The following is a 17,556-nucleotide window of genomic DNA, read 5'->3' on the forward strand; positions in this document are numbered from 1 at the left end:
TCATATCCTAGTCGCCCAATGTTCTCCCTGACCCACAATGTTCCAATTCACTTTGAGGTATGTCATGTTGTTTTAACAAATTCCTTTCTGCTGTTAGAGCTAGCAAAAGAGCAAACTTCATACTTCCATGGAAAATATTTCCTCTTTATTTAGTCATTGCAATCAAATTTTCAGTTAATCATGAAGCCTGGATGACTGATCTAACTGGGACAAATTTCTGGGCACTACTGCTATGAAAGTACAAGTTTGGACTTCATGAAAGAATCCAAGGCTTTGCCAAAATCTAAAACTCCACAACGTCTCACCTTCCTCTACTAAGCGATATCTAAAATCCTAGGGGCCTCTGCCAAACATGCTATGCTTACTTGGGCATCCCCCCTCAAAACAATCTCCTATTATTGTTTTGTTGTTATTATTATTACTGAACATGTATGCCCCCCCCCCTTTCAGTCATCCATTAAATCAGCAAAAGAAATCAGCCTTGAAACAGGTTTCTTAAAAACCTTGTGTCAACTTTTATCACTGCTCACAGGAACACTCCATTCCTAAAATGACTTCTCTGGCTATTAATTGCTGGATCTACCCAGAAGCAACTTTGAACAAAAGGCAACACTGCTGCAACTGTAATTTAAAAATCACAGCACAAAGAAATGCCTCCCACCGCCCTCACAGTTGCTTTCTGACATATCTCCCTTGCCTCTCTGTAAAAGACACTTTGCTAGCTTCAGCCTTTTAAAAATGGCTCCAATGCAGCTATCACGATGGAAGGCAGCCGCCGTGTTTACATCTGGAAAACATGAGGTAGACCCCCCCTCCAGCCGCACAAGGATTCTCTCTTCCCCCCCCCTCCCTCCATGCTCTCTTCCTGGCCCTGCAATGCTATTTGCTCTGATGACTGGATCACCATAGCAACTGTGATCACCAACCCTGTGGGATCCTACTTACCGTAAAGGTGGTCTCCTTGTTCTGCTTCCGAGTAGGTGATGGGGACCCCGGACTCTGAGGAGAGAGGCAAGAGGCATCGTCAAAACTGCACTCCACATCCGACATAATGTTTATTTGGAGGATGTGCAGAGGGGAGGTGGAGGTGATGGGGTTAGTGCTGTATACAAGCCAAATTTAAGGTGAGTCCCCCCTCCTTTCTGCCTTGCTTTCTGCTTTAGCCTTTTCCCATATCCAGAGGTGTCACAGCCTGACAGCTGAACTCTTGCAAGAGGGACTCCTGCTCTGTGCTCAGGAAAGCAGCACACAAGCTCTTTACAGCCAGATAATTCATCCAAAACGTGGTGACACCTCCCTTCCAATCAGTGCCTAGCTTTGGAGTTAACTCTTCAACTGCATGCTAGCTCCAAAACAGGGACCTTTAAAGAGTTAGTGAGAAAGTCCACTTCTACTTTGTGCTCAGTGGCACGCAGCTGAGCCGGCATACCTGAATGGCTTGTTTCACCATAGATTCAGATTGCAACCAGAAGCATCTCTTCTATTCCCCCCAATTCCCTCACCCCACCTTTCATGGCACTAGAAGTAAGCTTGAAGTCTCTGTAGCGATGTTAATAACACAGTACAGGTGTCCCTAAAGGCTTCTTTTAAACTCCATCTTCAAATTACTAAAAGCATCACACTCCATTGCCTTAATCAAACTGACAGCAAAGAAATGACCCAAAAACAAAAGTGTAATATGCAGTGTACTTTATCCAGAGGTCAGAAGACACATGGTTTAAATATATATTTGGCAGGCTATTCCACCCAAAGCTACTCAGCCATATCTTTAACCCTTTCACTATTATTGCTGATATTGTGATTACTTGTTGCCTTTACCATGGTATATCTCTGGAATACCTCATAAGCAGGCATGTTGCACTGTTCACCAGTGCATGGAGCAAACATGCAAGCAAACACATGCAGACACACTCATGCACATCAAGAGTAAAGACAGTCTAACAGCCTCATCCAGTCCCACAAAGTTGAACTATCTCTGATGTCTGATAGTTACTCCAAGGCTCCTTTCGAAATAAGGATGGAAATAACAAAATCCTAGACGTGGATGAGACTACAAAGACCATCCAGTCCAACTCCTGGCCATGCAGGAAGGCACATCAAATCATGCAGCTCTCTGGGGATTGCCAGACTGAAAGTCTCAACGTTCTTAGCAAGTATTGATACTGTGAGGAGCAATGGAAGTTGCAGTCAAAGAAGATGAAGAGTCCCGTACACTTCCACCTCTGCTGGAAAACTACAACACAAAACTTCACACTGATCAGTGATATCATCGTTCCATTAACGGAGGCATCTCCATCACAGTCCAGTCAATCTCTGCTTTGGTTATCTTGAACCCACGGTACCCTGCTTTTATCACTATGCCCACTGAAAACAGAAGGTCTGCTGCTATCTATCTTTCTTTTTTAAAAGGCCTTGCATAAGTGAAACAGCATTTCTAAACCAGGCCTGAACTCCTTTTCTTTTTAACTCAAAGGATGCCTCTTGCTGATCCAGAATCTGAAAATAAGCTTAGTTCTTTAAAATGCTCTAATGCTGACAATGTTGTTTTTCTTTTCTTTTAGTTTTGGAAAAAACATCTTTGTTAGCATTAGTTGTCAGTGCAGAGCCAAAAAACTATGCCCAACAGCAGGTTGGCTTTGGTTCAGCAGCAACACAAGAGCTGACAGCAATCTCCAGTGAGAAAAAAAGTATAATGAAAATTCTCATCATCACCCCATCCCCTTGCTAAAAGAAATGGGATTCTGTTTCTAGTCACCTTTGAGTCCAATCTATAAGAAAGAAATTGCTTTAGAGCTATTCCATACCCCTCTGTGCAAAGTGCTTTCATGCTCAATAAACCACTAGGTTCGGAAGCAAACCCCAAACCTCTAAGCTTCCAAGCACAGTCAAATTTCTTTGGTTAACACTCACGCTTTAAATTACTGGGATCATTTTCTTTCTATCAAATTAATCAAGAGCACTGCAGTTCCTAGATTGCACAGCTTCAAGCCTTCCATTTTACCCACTGGCCATATCCTTGTCCCCAGTGAGCATGACTGAATAATATTATTTACTTGTCCAAGCAACATGTAGCTGCTCTAATGCCAGTCCTGCAGTCAGTTCAAGCAGATCATTGCAAACACGAGATCTACGTGCAAAAGATATTGAGTTCAGGGAGAACTTGTACCTCAGATACATCAGGGCCCAGGAGCCATGCAGGCCATTACTGGTAGAAAACAGCAGAAACTATGGTAGACTCACACAAAAGACACATGGATGAAGGGTTGGTAGAGTGGTTTGTCAGGACAATTAACAACTTGTTGGATTAAGGCACATTTCCATCCAGCCTTCAACAGGCTATAGTGAGGCCAATATTGAAGAAGGCCTCCCTTGATTCTACCATCTTAAATATGAGATACTGGTCGTAACTACAGACCAAACTCGAACCTCCCTTTTTTGGGCAAGGTCCTGGAGCGGGTGGTTGCCTCTCAGCTCCAGGATTTCTTGGATGACACTGATTTTCTGGACCCATCACTGTCTGGCTTCAGACCTGGACACAGTACGAAGATGGCTTTGGTCGCCTTGGTGGATGACCTCCGGAGGGAACTGGACAGGGGGAGTGTGACCCTGTTGGTTCTCTTGGACATCTTGGCGGCTTTCAATACAATCGATCATGGTATCCTCCTGGGTCGGCTCTCAGGGATGGGCCTTGGGGGCATGGCTTTGCTGTGGCTCCGGTCCTTCCTGGAGGGCCAGTCCCAGTTGGCGAAGCTGGGAGACACCTGCTCGGACCCCTGGCCATTGACCTGTGGGGTCCCGTAAAGGTTCCATTCTGTCCCCCATGTTCTTTAATATCTACATGAAACCGCTGGGAGAGGTCATCCAGAGTTTTGGAGTTCGGTGCCATCCCTACGCAGGTGACACAACTCTACTACTCCTTTCCATCAAAATCCAAGGAAGCCCCTCGGATACTGGATCAGTGTCTGGCTGGATCAGTGATGGGCTGGATGAGGGTGAACAAGCTGAAGCTCAATCTTGATAAGACAGAGGTCCTCCAGGTCAGTCATACGTACAATCGGGGCATAGGGTGGCAACCTGTGCTTGAGGGGTCGCACTCCCCCTGAAGACACAGGTCCGCAGTTTGGGGGTCCTCCTGGACTCAACACTGACACTTGATGCTCAGGTGTCGGCGGTGGCCAGGCAGACCTTTTCACAATTGAAACTTGTGTGCCAACTGCGGCCATATCGTGAAGTCTGATCTGGCCATGGTGATCCATGCCTTAGTTACCTCTAGACTGGACTATTGCAATGCGCTCTATATGGGGCTGCCCTTGAAGACGGCCCGGAAATTCCAACTAGTCCACCGTTCGGCAGCCAGGCTACTAACCGGGGCAAATTACAGGGAGCGGTCTACCCCCTGTAAGGAGCTCCATTGGCTGCTATTCATCTTCTGGAGCCAATTCAAGGTTCGAGTGATAACCTACAAAGACCCGAACGGTTCGGGCCACGCCTACCTTCGTGACCACATTTCCCCCTATGAACCTGTACGATCTCTTCATTCATCGGGGGAGGCCCTCTTCTCATTTCCACCTCGGTCACAAGCATGATTGGTGGGGATGAGAGAGAGGGCTTTCTCCATGGTAGCCCCTCGGCTCTGGAACTCGCTCCCCAGGGAGATTAGGCAAGCCCCCACCCTGGAAGCATTTAGGAAGAGTTTATAAACCTGGCTATTCCAACAGGCTTTTGGAGAATGCATTTCTCATCCCCATGACAGATTCTGTACTGGTGACCATCTCCTATTTGTTGCACTTTACCATGCTCTATCAGTTCGATATAGCCACGGGGTCCACCCCATCCCAAGTTGCTCTCTCATTAACTTTGCACTTTAGCCAATTACCTTTTCCCTTCTGCTTACAAAACTCATTCGGTGCACTCTACCCACTTCATTTTTGTGAATCTTACCCTGGGGTCTAAAACAATGTTTTACTATGGTCACCATTTAAATTTTATGATGTTAATTGTGTAAATTTTATATTGTGTTGTATTTCTTTTCTTTTTTTTTGATGTGTTTTATCTTGTTTATTGTATCACCCAGGCTTGGCCCCATGGAAGCCGCCACGAGTCCCTTCGGGGAGATGGTGGCGGGGTACAAAATAAAGTTGTTGTTGTTGTTGTTGTTGATGATGATGATAATAATAATAATATGGTTCTACTTTTAGGGAGAAAAAAGTAGCCATCCTAGGCATCTGGTTTTGTTAATGTGAAAAAGTGTCCTTTGAACAGTAGTAGATATTGAAAAATAAATATTATCATAATATTTAATTATAATTACAAATTCCATCTTAAATTACAGATTTATGTAAACTGTTCAAATTGTCATCCCTGCATAGCAATGTACTGCTTGCAGTATTGAAAAATACTTAAACTCTTGTAAATCTGGAACAGGTTTTTTTTGCTATTGTTAACAGTGTATAATAGTAACTTTCTCCCAGAATTATAAGCTGTTATGGATGTAGACAATTTTGAGGACAGCTAGTCATCCTCATTGTATTTTTATGTCCAGGGAGAAGTATCTGAGATATTTTCTGCCTAAATTGCCTCTCTTTAAAATATAAATCCCTAAACCGCTTGCTCTAAGTACAAGTTGAGGAGAATAAGAGGAACCTGGATATTATAACTAGAGAAGGGTCTTATAGGTTTTGTTGTTGTGTACCTTCTAACTTATGGCAACCTTAACACAAACCTATCACAAGGATTTTTTGGGCTGGGAGTGTGTGACTAAGGTCATCCAGTGGGTTTGCATGGTTGAGCAGGGAATTGAATCAGGCCTCATCACACTTGTGGAAAGCAGTTTTCCACTTTAATCCACTTTAAATGCTGTGACTGTCTTTTGCAGAATTCCGGGGCTTGTAGTTTAAGAAAGCCCAGGGTTTCTCTGGATGAGAAGTTTAAATCCCCCTCCCTAAATTACAAACACCAGAATTCTGTGGGAGGCAGTTACAGCATTTAAAGTGGATTGAAGTGGGAAAACGCTTAAGTGTGATGAAGCCCTAGCGTCCAGAATCATTGTCCAACACTCAAACTATTAAACCACACTGGCACATTGTAGATTTTAACTTATACATATTTTCCACTATATTTGCTATACCTAAAAGTGTTTCATAAAGTACAAGTAAGACCCCCGTCAACTATTTTCTAGTCAGTCTTTTTAAAAAGCACTGAGCAATATTAAAGATTAAAACGTTGCCAAGTTCTAGAAATCTAAAATTCTTATCTGCGGCAGTACTGGGGTTGAGAAGAGAGAGAAATGGGGAGGAAAGAAAGGCTGAAAAAGTCAAAGTTCCAGGCAACTTACAAGGCCAAGTGAGCTTTTTCAAATAAGTTCTTAATGTTCTCAGACATGACTTGCTGACTCAAATACCAGCTCATCAGATTGAAAGTGGCAACTTTTTCCGAACCATCACCATGGAAAAAGTAACTGTGTTATCATTGCAAATTTTCATATCTGTCAGATTGCCACTCTTTTGAACAAGTTCACAAATAAATGATTCACACATATACATACATTTCACCAACTGACTATGAGAAGCAGCAATTAGAGTGATGTACCTTGTACAGTTTGGGGTTCAGTTTCAGAATCCCACTCAGAGTTTGGAAATGTTTCTGGTTTTGTACTATAACTCCCAGAATTCCTCAGCCGGCAGGGCCATGACCATCCTGGATGGAATTCATAGTACAAAATGTAACATTCCCAAGCTCTGACCTCACTTGATTGCCTTGAGAACGTTGTTGTCTATCCGCCTAGCTCCCTTCACAAGATTAGTATATGTTGGTTAAGCTCTACTCAAGTCTCTGGAGAAAGGGTGGGATAAAAGTGAAATAAATGTTATGAGCTGCAAACACAGATGGAACATATTGTGTTTGAGGTGATGTCAGCTGATAAGGAAAATTTGTTTGAGGTGTTTGGTGATCTATAATTGCTGTTCCACACACCTCCAAGTCTGCTCTAATTATGAACACAAGATATAACTTTTCTCAAGAATACTGGTCTAAAAAGCATAACTTGGATTGTTAAAGCAGTAAAACAAATTGTAAAAAGCTATTTTTTTTTAAAGAAAAACAACACAGCTTAGCCAATGTAGCATTTTCAATGAAGGTACAGACACAAGAAATGCAAAAATCAATTTGGTAATCATTTTTGAAACTGGCCAACGTGATTCCTTAGTGCACAGGGAACAGGGAAGAAGCAGTATCAAATGAGCAGCAGCTTGTTAAGGATGAGACTTAAGTTCTCAAGTTACCCTTTTGAATCTATTTCCACAAACTGATGAACAATATGGGGTTCATATCTCTTTCATTCTCACAGCCACAATATTAAAGTTGGATTGCAGATGAGAAACTGATGGGAAGACAGTAATTTCCCAAAGCTACTTGCAAGCTTATAGCTTTAAAACAATCACATTTATTTAAACACAGAAGGAAAATGATAACGGTGTTCTTGAGAACACCCCGGCTCTTCATAATTCAGCAACATCTGGTTGTCTTGTCTTACATTTTCAGCAACCACAACACTTGAAAGTTGAAACAACGTCTGAAGCCCACCGGGAGCTGCTAATGAGTAGTATTTAAAAATGTAGCTGGAAGGTACAGTGAACACAATGCTGTAGTTTAGAAATGCTGCTGCAAAGATCAATCCAGAGCGATCCTGCTGTGCACAGAGGAAACAGCAGTAAACCAAGACACCAAGCAGGGCTCAATGCAATGATGGACACTTATACATCCTTTACTATACTCTGCAAAACAAGTAGATCTCTAGTGTTTATGGCCTAGTGTTCTAACTCTCATATTTCTGCAAAACAATCTGAACACACCAACTTATTTCAGTTTCCAACTTGCTTTTGCAAAACTGTGTGGAATTTATTTACAAGACTGCATGATTTAAGAAATAATGCTTTCATAATAAATAACATGCTTACAATAATGTCTCTTAGTACAAAAGCAAGAAGATGCTTAGATTTAAAAAGTTACTAATTCCAATTCAACTTTGATAGAAAGCAGCACACATTGTATGACAAGCCTGAGAAGAGCCCAAACGATCACAGATTAGTATCAATATGAAATTTTGCTTTCAAAGACAAAAATTGCAGTGAGAAAGAGAGTGCTACTTAAGTAAGTCCTATACTTTCTCCTGAATATACACCAACGCCGTTTCGAAATAAATACCAATAAATGCACAAGAGAAAACCCCTCTTCCTGGACTTACCTGGGGGTCATTGCCAACTTTGCGGAGACTCATGTGGCTTGATTCTAGTTGGGGAACCAGAGTCCCTGGTATGTGATACCCATTCACTGCAGAGAAGAAACACATGGCTCAGAATAAGGAGGTGATACATTTCAACAGGATACAGGTCTTTCATCAAAGTAAAGTAACTTACCTGGCATCACTCAACAGGTAACAATATTTAATGCACACCTCATGACCTCAAATTGAGGAGCACACTCAGCAGATATCTCACTCTCTATAAAGATATACATATGTTTGTTCTACAAAGGTTCCTACACTGCGTGATGGATTTGGCCCAAACTTGTACAAATCCTTCCCTATCCAACTTAAAATACTGGAGAAGTTTCAACTATAAAACCTACCCCTTTCGAGGCCAGCCCCCCCCCCCCCCCAAAAAAAAAAACAAAGCAAAAATGTATGCATGAATGCAGCACTCAAATGCAACCAGAAGAGGGCACTATATAGATGGAAAAGCTACCTCAGAGGGTGAGATAGAAAATGAAGGAGTGCTAGAGCATCAGCAGGGAGACAGTCTAAGGTCCCTTCCATATTGCTCCTATATTCTAGGATCTGGTCCCAGATTATCTTATCTGAGATTATATGGCAGTGGAGACTCATATAATCCAGTTTAAATCAGACCATCTGGGGTCAGATCCTGGAATATAGGGCAGTGTAGAAGAGTCCTAAGAATCCCTCTTAGAGGACCAGAGCACTGCCATAGAGATGTTCTCAAGCAAGATGGGGAAGGGAGAAAGGAGTCCTTCAGATGACAAACTTGGGTAATAATCATACAAATAATCATACAAAAGTGTACTTTTTATGTATAGAGGAAATAATTATGCTCAATTAATCTGTGCTGTGAATTTTGAGTATTGAAACTTTTATAAAACACTAGCATATGTACCTGGTGTTGCCCGAGTATGCATTTTCTAATGCAATGTATTAGAAATATTCAATGCTAGTTTGATAATTTTATGAAGGGTCCCATTAAAAAATGTATGTTTGGGCAATGCTGGGTACCGAATCTACTACACAAATATGCAAACATTCAAAACAGGCAGCAGCAATAGTAACTAGTAGTATGCACTAGTTACAAAGTGACTGTTGGGGCACATTCTTCATTTTCTAAACTAGTACAAGCCTGAAAAATTAGTCAAATGCCTTTCAGGGAATGCTTTTCATGTTATCAAGATGTATATAGTGAGTATGTATAGGAACATTACAAGATTTACCAATTTCGCTTTAGATTCCCCCTACTATTTTTCTTGCCAAGAGTCTGTACAATATGGCATTATTTTGCTCTGGCACTGGTTGGTTGGTTTCAATGGTCTGCTTCAGAAGGGACACTTTATTACAGGCATGGGCAAACTTCAGCCCTCCAGATATTTTGGACTTCTACAATTCCTAAGAGTCAGTAGACAGATAGGAATTGTGGGAGTTGAAGTCCACAACACCTGGAGGGTCAAAGTTTGCCCATGCCTGCTCTATTATTACATGAAACACTTCTTTAGCAACACAAAAGTGTGCCACAGAAAGAGGGAATGACAGATCAGGAGGAAGGGTTTCCCCTGAATCTCAATCTACTTGTTATTACAGGAAGGGGGTTGCACAAATGCTGATTGCTTTTAGCTCATATTGTCAGACAGTGACGGTTGTGGGAGAGCAAGATGGACTATCTAGCCCACATTTCACAGCTGGTATTATTTATCATATACCCCCTTTCATTGCCAAAAACCTAAGTATCTAGTGCAATAACTGAAAGTATCTACTTGGCAAGAAAAGGCTGCTCAGAGGATGAAAAATTCAAACACGTAATCTTCAAGAGCCCTTATCCTGCTGAGGAAATGCTATTCCTCAGCTTGAAAGTGCAACTTTCCTTCCTTTGTTAGGCAATGGAGACGTCAGAGTGTTCTCCCAATTGAGACCGATCCCACGTCACACAAACTGTTGAAGGTCTGTATGCAATTTCTCTTAGGAAAACCAACACGTATGACTTCTGGATGATTTGTGACCTACCTGTAGGCAAGGAATTCTTCTGGGTCACAGGGCTCTTTGGGGTCCCAGGCACACTACTCGGCCGCTCCCAAGTTGTCTCTGTCGAAAAGAGAATTAATTAAAAGTAAATAGATGAGAATGCATTGAGAATAATCAAAAGATAAAAAAGAAAGCCTGTCATCTTCCACAAGCAATCACACAACAGACTGTGGAATTCCCACCTTTATTGGACTTGTTCAATGTTGCTTTATATAGTATAAGAAAACGGATGCCAATCATCGCAACAGACCATTTAAGAGTGGGCCCAGATGGAAAGTTTTTCCCCAGGCCATCTTCACACTCCTAAGCGGAAGCCGCTCTACCGACTAACCGCCCCACTGCAGTTCCTGACAGGTGCATCACACCAAAGCACTCAGCATGTCTAGACTGTGGGAGTTAGGAAACTCTAAAGAACACACCTGATCTCCTGTATTAAAAAAACCTTCAGTTCTTCTTTTAAATCCCACTCATAATAAAGACCCCCTTTGAGTCACAGAATCAGGATTCTCCAAGGGCTTTTGGCACAGAGGGCTCTCGAAGGCATTCAATATTTGTACAATGCTGCCAACTTGAAGAAGTCACATAACTCTAGACAGAGAACATGTTTGGAGCCCAGCTCTCTTTTCTACTCCTCTGAAACATGTCTCTGTTAAACAAGGACATTTTCTGGGTGCATACTGAGCAAAAAAGCTACTTAATTTATTTAGCTGTTTTGGCATTCAAAAGCAATATCAAGATTCCCCATCAGATTTCACAGCAATCTCAGAAAACGTGCTTCATGGCACATGGGCAATATCTGGTCTGAAACAAAAAACCTGGCTAATTTCAAATGATAATCACACAGCCAGTATCTCTGGCAGTAGATGGTGCTGTAAGTTTGAATTAGCCTCAAGGCTCTGCAGCTCATTTCAGAAGCACAGACACAAGGAAAGCTTAGCTGCCGCCTGCCAGCGATGCAGTGCTGTTTTCTTTTTATGACTGCAGGTAGAAAATCATTCAAAGCACCTACAGTGCTTGTTCCGAAAAGCTGTGTGCTGGCTGCTGTGCACAGGTCAAGCACGTCCCACTGAAAAAAGCAGCACCGTAAATGGCCAATCGAGCTAATTTTTCAAAGGCTTCATAAAGCAATGCAGCAAGAAACACTGCACAGAGAAAGAGATACAGCACACAATCTTACAAGCATGCCTTAAAATCTGCTGAAAGACAAGATTATGATTTTCAAAATACTAAGACACACGCAGCATGATGATTGGGGGTGAGGGTTTGGTGGCTGAAAGTACCAATGGCAGTAATTTCTGAAATGAAAAGAGTGCACCTGGGGCATGAACCACAACCATAGAAGTTCAGTGCCCATCTCTCCTACCATCCTTCTTTATATGTGATCCTCTGACCTTGGAAACTGAGCAACATTAGCAATTGGATAGGAGACTGCCAATGCATACCACGTGCTAGTCACTGTATTTAAGAGGAAGGAGCTGGCAAAACCACCTCAGAGTATTCCTCGCCTAAGAAAACCCTATGAAACTCATGGGGTCACCATAAATTCACAAGAAACCTGAAGAGATGTGCACACACATATCTATGTTAACAAAGTAGATACATTCCTGAGCATGACTTCTTTAACAGAAAAATTGGTACTAGAAGCAGAAACAGTATGGAAAGAATATGGACAGGTTCCCACACCACAAAAAAGAAGAAGAGTTCAATATATTTCAATAAATATTTCATTCAAAATATTTTGGAAGAAGCCTTCCACGAGTAACCAAAAACATCTGAACTTTCTATAAACTAATTGAAGGTTTTTTTTCCAAAATATGGTTGATTTTTTCTTTCTTTCATCAGTGTATACTTTCTCTAGCACTTCTTTCATCGCCTTTCCTTAATCGTGGTGGCACAGTGTGTTAAAGCACTGAACTGCTGAATTTGTGGACCAAAAGGTCCCAGGTTCAAATCCTGGGAGCGGAATGAGCTGTTAGCCCCAGCTCCTGCCAACCTAGCAGTTTGAAAACATGCAAATGTGAGTAGATCAATAGGTACCGCTCCGACGGGAGGGTAACGACGCTCCATGCAGTCATGCCAGCCACATGATCTTGGAGGTGTCTATGGAGGTGTCTATGGCTCTTCGGTTTAGAAATGGAGATGAGCACCAACCCCCAGAGTCGGTCACAACTGGACTTAACATCAGGGGAAACCTTTACCTTTTAGTCAGAGGCTGCACAGGAATACCGGAGCAATGTGGGAACTAAAAGGTTTGGCAAAAAGGAACTTCTATGTCAGCAACTTTGTAAACTGAAGCATGCCTGTACTAGAGCCCTCTCTATTAACCCTGTTCCCTGCATAGTCTTTATCTCTCTCAAGATATTTTACACTGTTCATTTGTTCATCACTGGCACAGTAGTATGTTCTAAATTCAGAATGTTTTATAACTGAAAGTAAACAAGATTGCATATATACCATTACTCAGTTATTAATAAATAATTTAGATTCTTCAGTTCTGCTACTATTGCAGGAATATCACTTTCTCTGTACAATAGTTCAAATGCAACCTATCCATTGGTATTATGAGTGCTGTTTGGAATACGTACTGCTGTATAAGCATGACAGTCCCATTAGGATATTATCTGAAGCATCTGTTTTCTTACAATGCCCATGCTCTCCCATATTTAAAAAAAAACCGCTCAATAACAGTACTGTATCCATTAATAAGGATATGCTATGACTCATCCTTCAGTAAGACTTCTGTTTCTATTTAAAGAAAGTTATTTGAAAGCCCAGACTTGAATCTTTAGGAACCATCGGATAACTAATATGGGTTTCTATGACTAGGGGGAAATTCTCACCACCACTACTTCGCCCAAATCCCTCTGAGTAGAGATGCCAAAGATCAAACATAGAATATTATGATTCAAAGTATCTGGTCTCATTTATCCATCTTTTGTGGAACTGCATTTTAATATGTATGCATGTAGAATTTTTATAGTATTTGTCTGTTTTTGACTGTGTTGTGACTCAACTCAAGCCATTAGGAGAGAGGGTAAGACATAATAATAATAGTGGAACACAACACACCAGACATCACAGTTGTGGAAAAGAAAAAGGTTTGGATCATTGATGTCACCAGGAAAAACTCAGCCGCTATCAGGACCTCAAGACTGAATTTCAAAGACTCTGGCAGAAACCAGTGCAGGTGGTCCCGGTGGTGATGGGCACACTGGGTGCCGTGCCAAAAGATCTCAGCCGGCATTTGGAAACAATAGACATTGACAAAATTACGATCTTTCAACTGCAAAAGGCCACCCTACTGGGATCTGCACGCATCATCCAAAAATATATCACACAGTCCTAAACGCTTGGGAAGTGTTCGACTTGTGATTTTGTGATATGAAATCTAGCATGTCTATCTTGTTTGCTGTGTCATACAATAAAATAATAATAATAATAATAATAATTTCCAGTAAGCTATGGTTTCTGTCATATGGAGCATAACATATGTAAGCAAGGTTTCCAACTCAGCTGTATTAGGATAAGATAGTACATTAAAGAAGAACAGCTGTTGAGGGGAAGCCCACCTGAAAATGGCCTAAGATAGGGTGGGAATCACGCAGTCTTAGCAGACATAGCTCGCATAGTAAATAGCCACTTGTGAAGAATTCTGGGCATTTCAGTCCAAGAACATTTGGAGGGCCATATGATTCCAACCCTGCTCTAAGAGATTATTCACAGGTTAGGCGGGGGTTTTCCTTCCCAAATTACATCATGTTTGTGGTGAGTGGCCCATCAATCATTCATTGTGATTCGTAATCGCACTGCTTAGCATTATTTCTCAAATTGGCAACATGTGTCACATCTGGCTACAGTGACACATACCTTGATAACATCCTGTTTGGACTACTGTAAGCCACTTTACTTGGGGCTGCATTTGGAAAGTATTCTGAAACTTCAACCTGTCGATTCAGCTTAGGCACAGGGTTCAAATGACTCCCCTGTCAAAATAGCTGCATTGGCTAGTGGTTCATATCTGGGTGCTAGTTTTAACCTTTTAAGCCTTTTAAGCCTTGCTTGGGGCAAGACTATCTGTAAGACGGCATCTGTAACTGTTAAGCTTTACAAGAGAGGGCTTTCTCTGAGTCCCACCACCTCTGCAGGAGGAGTTGGTGAAGAATCAGGAGAGAGCCTTCTCCATGGATAATCCCAGGCTGCAGGATTTCTTCCCATTGAAAAACCACTTGGTCTCCTCCTTGCTTTCTTTCCACCGGCATGCCAGAATATTTTTATTAAGGCAGAACTCTGCATCTTAAATATGGATGTAAGTAGTGTGCTGTTTGAAAATATCTTTTCATTATGTTTTAAGTATTTAAACTATTTTTAATTATATTTTAATAACTGTGTTATTGAATTCCCTTTTTACTTTTTAAATTATGTTTTAGTTCCATCTTTTAAAAATAATTGTTAGCTGAATTTTGGGAGAAAGGCAGTATGTAAAACCAATCAACAAGGCAATCAAACAATCTGTTCCTCCTTTTGCTATACTTTTCACTTAAATTCCACAATTCAAGAGATCAATACCCAATCTATATTGCCAGAAAGACAAGACAAAAGACAGTTGAGTAAACTGATTCCAAATATGTTGCCTTCTAAAATCCTATGGCTCCTCCCTCCCTAACAACTGCAGTCATTATCTATCACTAAGGTATATTTTGTCTGCAGCACAACCCTTTCCAACCATACTGGTAGTGGTTTTAAGCATATGCAAGCCACTTATCATGTATGTGTATATATGTTTATGTACCTTCCTCCTGTTTCTTACATCACCCTGAACTGAATATTCACAATTTAAAAAATCATTGCCCTCAGGGGTGCAGAAATACTCTTGGTCCAAGCATTCAAGTGCAAATTATATGTTCCTGAAGGATTAAAGACAAAAACAAAACAACCCCAAGGCAGGCAATTAACAAATGTAATATTATTAATGTTGTAATTTACTTAAAATGCCATTTCCTATTCTGCTATCTTAAGACTTTTATTTTAGGCTTGTTTGGAATGCCTGCTCACTATTAAGACAGCAATAATTGTGAGTCATAAGGGATGGCAGCAGAGCTGAAAGAACACAAGTGTTTGATTAACAAGTGCAAGCATTCGCATTTCACGTACATGTTTCATAATAGAAAAGGAGAAAAGTACTGAACAAATTTAATTCAGACAGATGCAGGGGAACCGGGGACGACTCCTCCACATTTTCACTGAAAAGCATTAGCTTAGAGATTCAGACTTTTAGTACTAATAGCGAGCCAGGTTTATTTACTTACTTGCTATATTTACAATGCTGCTTTTAAGTTGACTTTGACTTACAGATATCCCATGAATGAGAGAACTCCAAGTCCATTTATCATCAACAACTCAGGTTAAATTCAGGGCAGGGGCCTTCCTTGATTTGATGTATCCATCTGGAAGGCAGTCTCTTGCTTTCCTACTGACTTCTGTTTTACCAAGTAGTATTGTCTTTTCTAGTGAATCATGTATTCTTGTGAAATAGCCAAAACACCACAGTCTCGATTTAGTCATCCTGGCTTCTAGGGAGTTGCTTAAGGACTCAGTTATTGGCCTTTTTAACAACGCACAGCACCTCATTTTCCAGCACCTCATTTTCAATAAGTTGATTTTCTTCTGGCCACCTTTCTTCACTATCCAGTTCTCACAACTATACATAGAAATGAGAAATATGATAGCATAGATAATTCTAACTCAATGATACATCTTTACCCTGCAAGATAGAATCATAGAATCACAGAGTTGGAGGAGACTTCATGGGCCATCCAGTCCAACCCCCTGCCAAGAAGCAGGAAATCGCATTCAAAGCACCCTCCACAGATGGCCATCCAGCCTCTGTTTAAAAGCCTCCAGAGAAGGAGCCTCCACCACACTCTGGGGCAGAGAGTTCCAGTGCCGAACAGCTCTCACAGTGAGGAAGTTCTTCCTAATGTTCAGGTGGAATCTCCTTTCCTGTAGATCTTGCAAAGTTCTCTCATGGCTAGCCTTCCAAGTCTTGCTTCTCTTCTGATTTCATGATTGAAGTTTCCATTCTAATGAATAATTGAGTCTTGGTGCGTAAAATCTTTTTAGTGTCTTCATCATCTACTTTAAAGCTAGATAAATAATCTTTGGACATTATTTTTGATCTTGGAATGTATTCCCTGTAGATACAGAGGATCATATTAAACTTGGACCTTCTAAACTTGTACTTGGAATTAACAAATAAGACCACAGAAGCAGCATAGTACGTCTGGTAGCTATGGAATGGTGTCATGCTTCCAATGTTTATGAACATAATGCCAACTGCATATCATTAATATTGAACTGAATTGTGGTAATTCTACACTGGATACTTCTTTTTAAATCCTCAGTGCTAAATAGGTATTCATCTTTAAACTTTATGGTGCATAGTCAATATAAAAACACCATTATGATTAAAAGTCATACTTTTTGTAATAAAGGCATTTTGACTTTTTAAAATACAACTATAATATAGACACTGGTTTTTTTAATACAGCTATTGATTTATAGTGATTTTTGGAAATATAAACCAAAACAGGAATCTTTTCCTTTGCCCAGCTCACTGTAAAATTACTGCAGACAACCAGATCTCTCTCACACATCCTTCCTAAAATTAAGTCTTGTGTTTTAATGCTTTTTAGAAAGAAACTATTCAGCTGAACCATCCTTAATTCTTACACATGAAATGATGAAACGTACTGGCATCCCTGAGTAGCTGTTATGTAACAAAATATTCCTTGCCAACCCTGCGGTGTTACACTGCCATATACTGGCAGCTGTTAATATAACAAGGCAGTCCACAATTACAGGCGTTCTGAGAATAGGAGAAGCCAATCCATCTGCTTTTGCGGAATAATCTTATGCACCTTTGGCACATGAAGCTAATACATGGACTCCATGAACAGCCCTCTTCAACTGATTTGCAGCCCAACATGATTATGGAATCACTAAGTGATTTCAGTCGCCACTTAAGTGATAATGAACCCTGATAGGAGACCGCTATGCAAATTGGCATAAACTTAAAGTCATAATGCATGCAAAAGGAAGAATGTGATAGGAAAGAAAGTATTCTGCAGAAGAGAAGAAGGACTAGAATACTGGATTCCAGAAAGATGCACCATAAGAAATTCTGGGTGAGCTTCCATACTACACAACTGTAGTACTATGATTCCACTTTAATAGCCATGGCAACATCCCATGGAATCTTG

At 40.9% G+C, this 17,556-nt stretch overlaps 1 protein-coding gene across 4 annotated transcripts in view; it reads right to left on the reverse strand.

The window, feature by feature from the left end:
• The window catches only part of gas7 (growth arrest specific 7), a 186,668-nt gene that overhangs the window by 41,192 nt on the left and 127,920 nt on the right, over positions 1-17,556 (reverse strand). For all 4 annotated transcript variants that reach the window (XR_010002895.1, XM_062970672.1, XM_008104328.3 and 1 more), the window contains exons 3-5: positions 10,280-10,357; positions 8,243-8,328; positions 946-999 (exon numbers count right to left, since the gene is read on the reverse strand). Coding sequence is in view for 3 of the 4 variants with exons in the window: in XM_062970672.1 (XP_062826742.1) it covers positions 946-999; positions 8,243-8,328; positions 10,280-10,357 (218 nt within the window). In the remaining variant the exon portion in view is untranslated. The remainder of the gene's footprint in view (positions 1-945; positions 1,000-8,242; positions 8,329-10,279; positions 10,358-17,556) is intronic.

This window comes from Anolis carolinensis, chromosome 2 (genome assembly GCF_035594765.1).
Source record: "Anolis carolinensis isolate JA03-04 chromosome 2, rAnoCar3.1.pri, whole genome shotgun sequence".
NCBI classification, from domain to species: domain Eukaryota; kingdom Metazoa; phylum Chordata; class Lepidosauria; order Squamata; family Dactyloidae; genus Anolis; species Anolis carolinensis.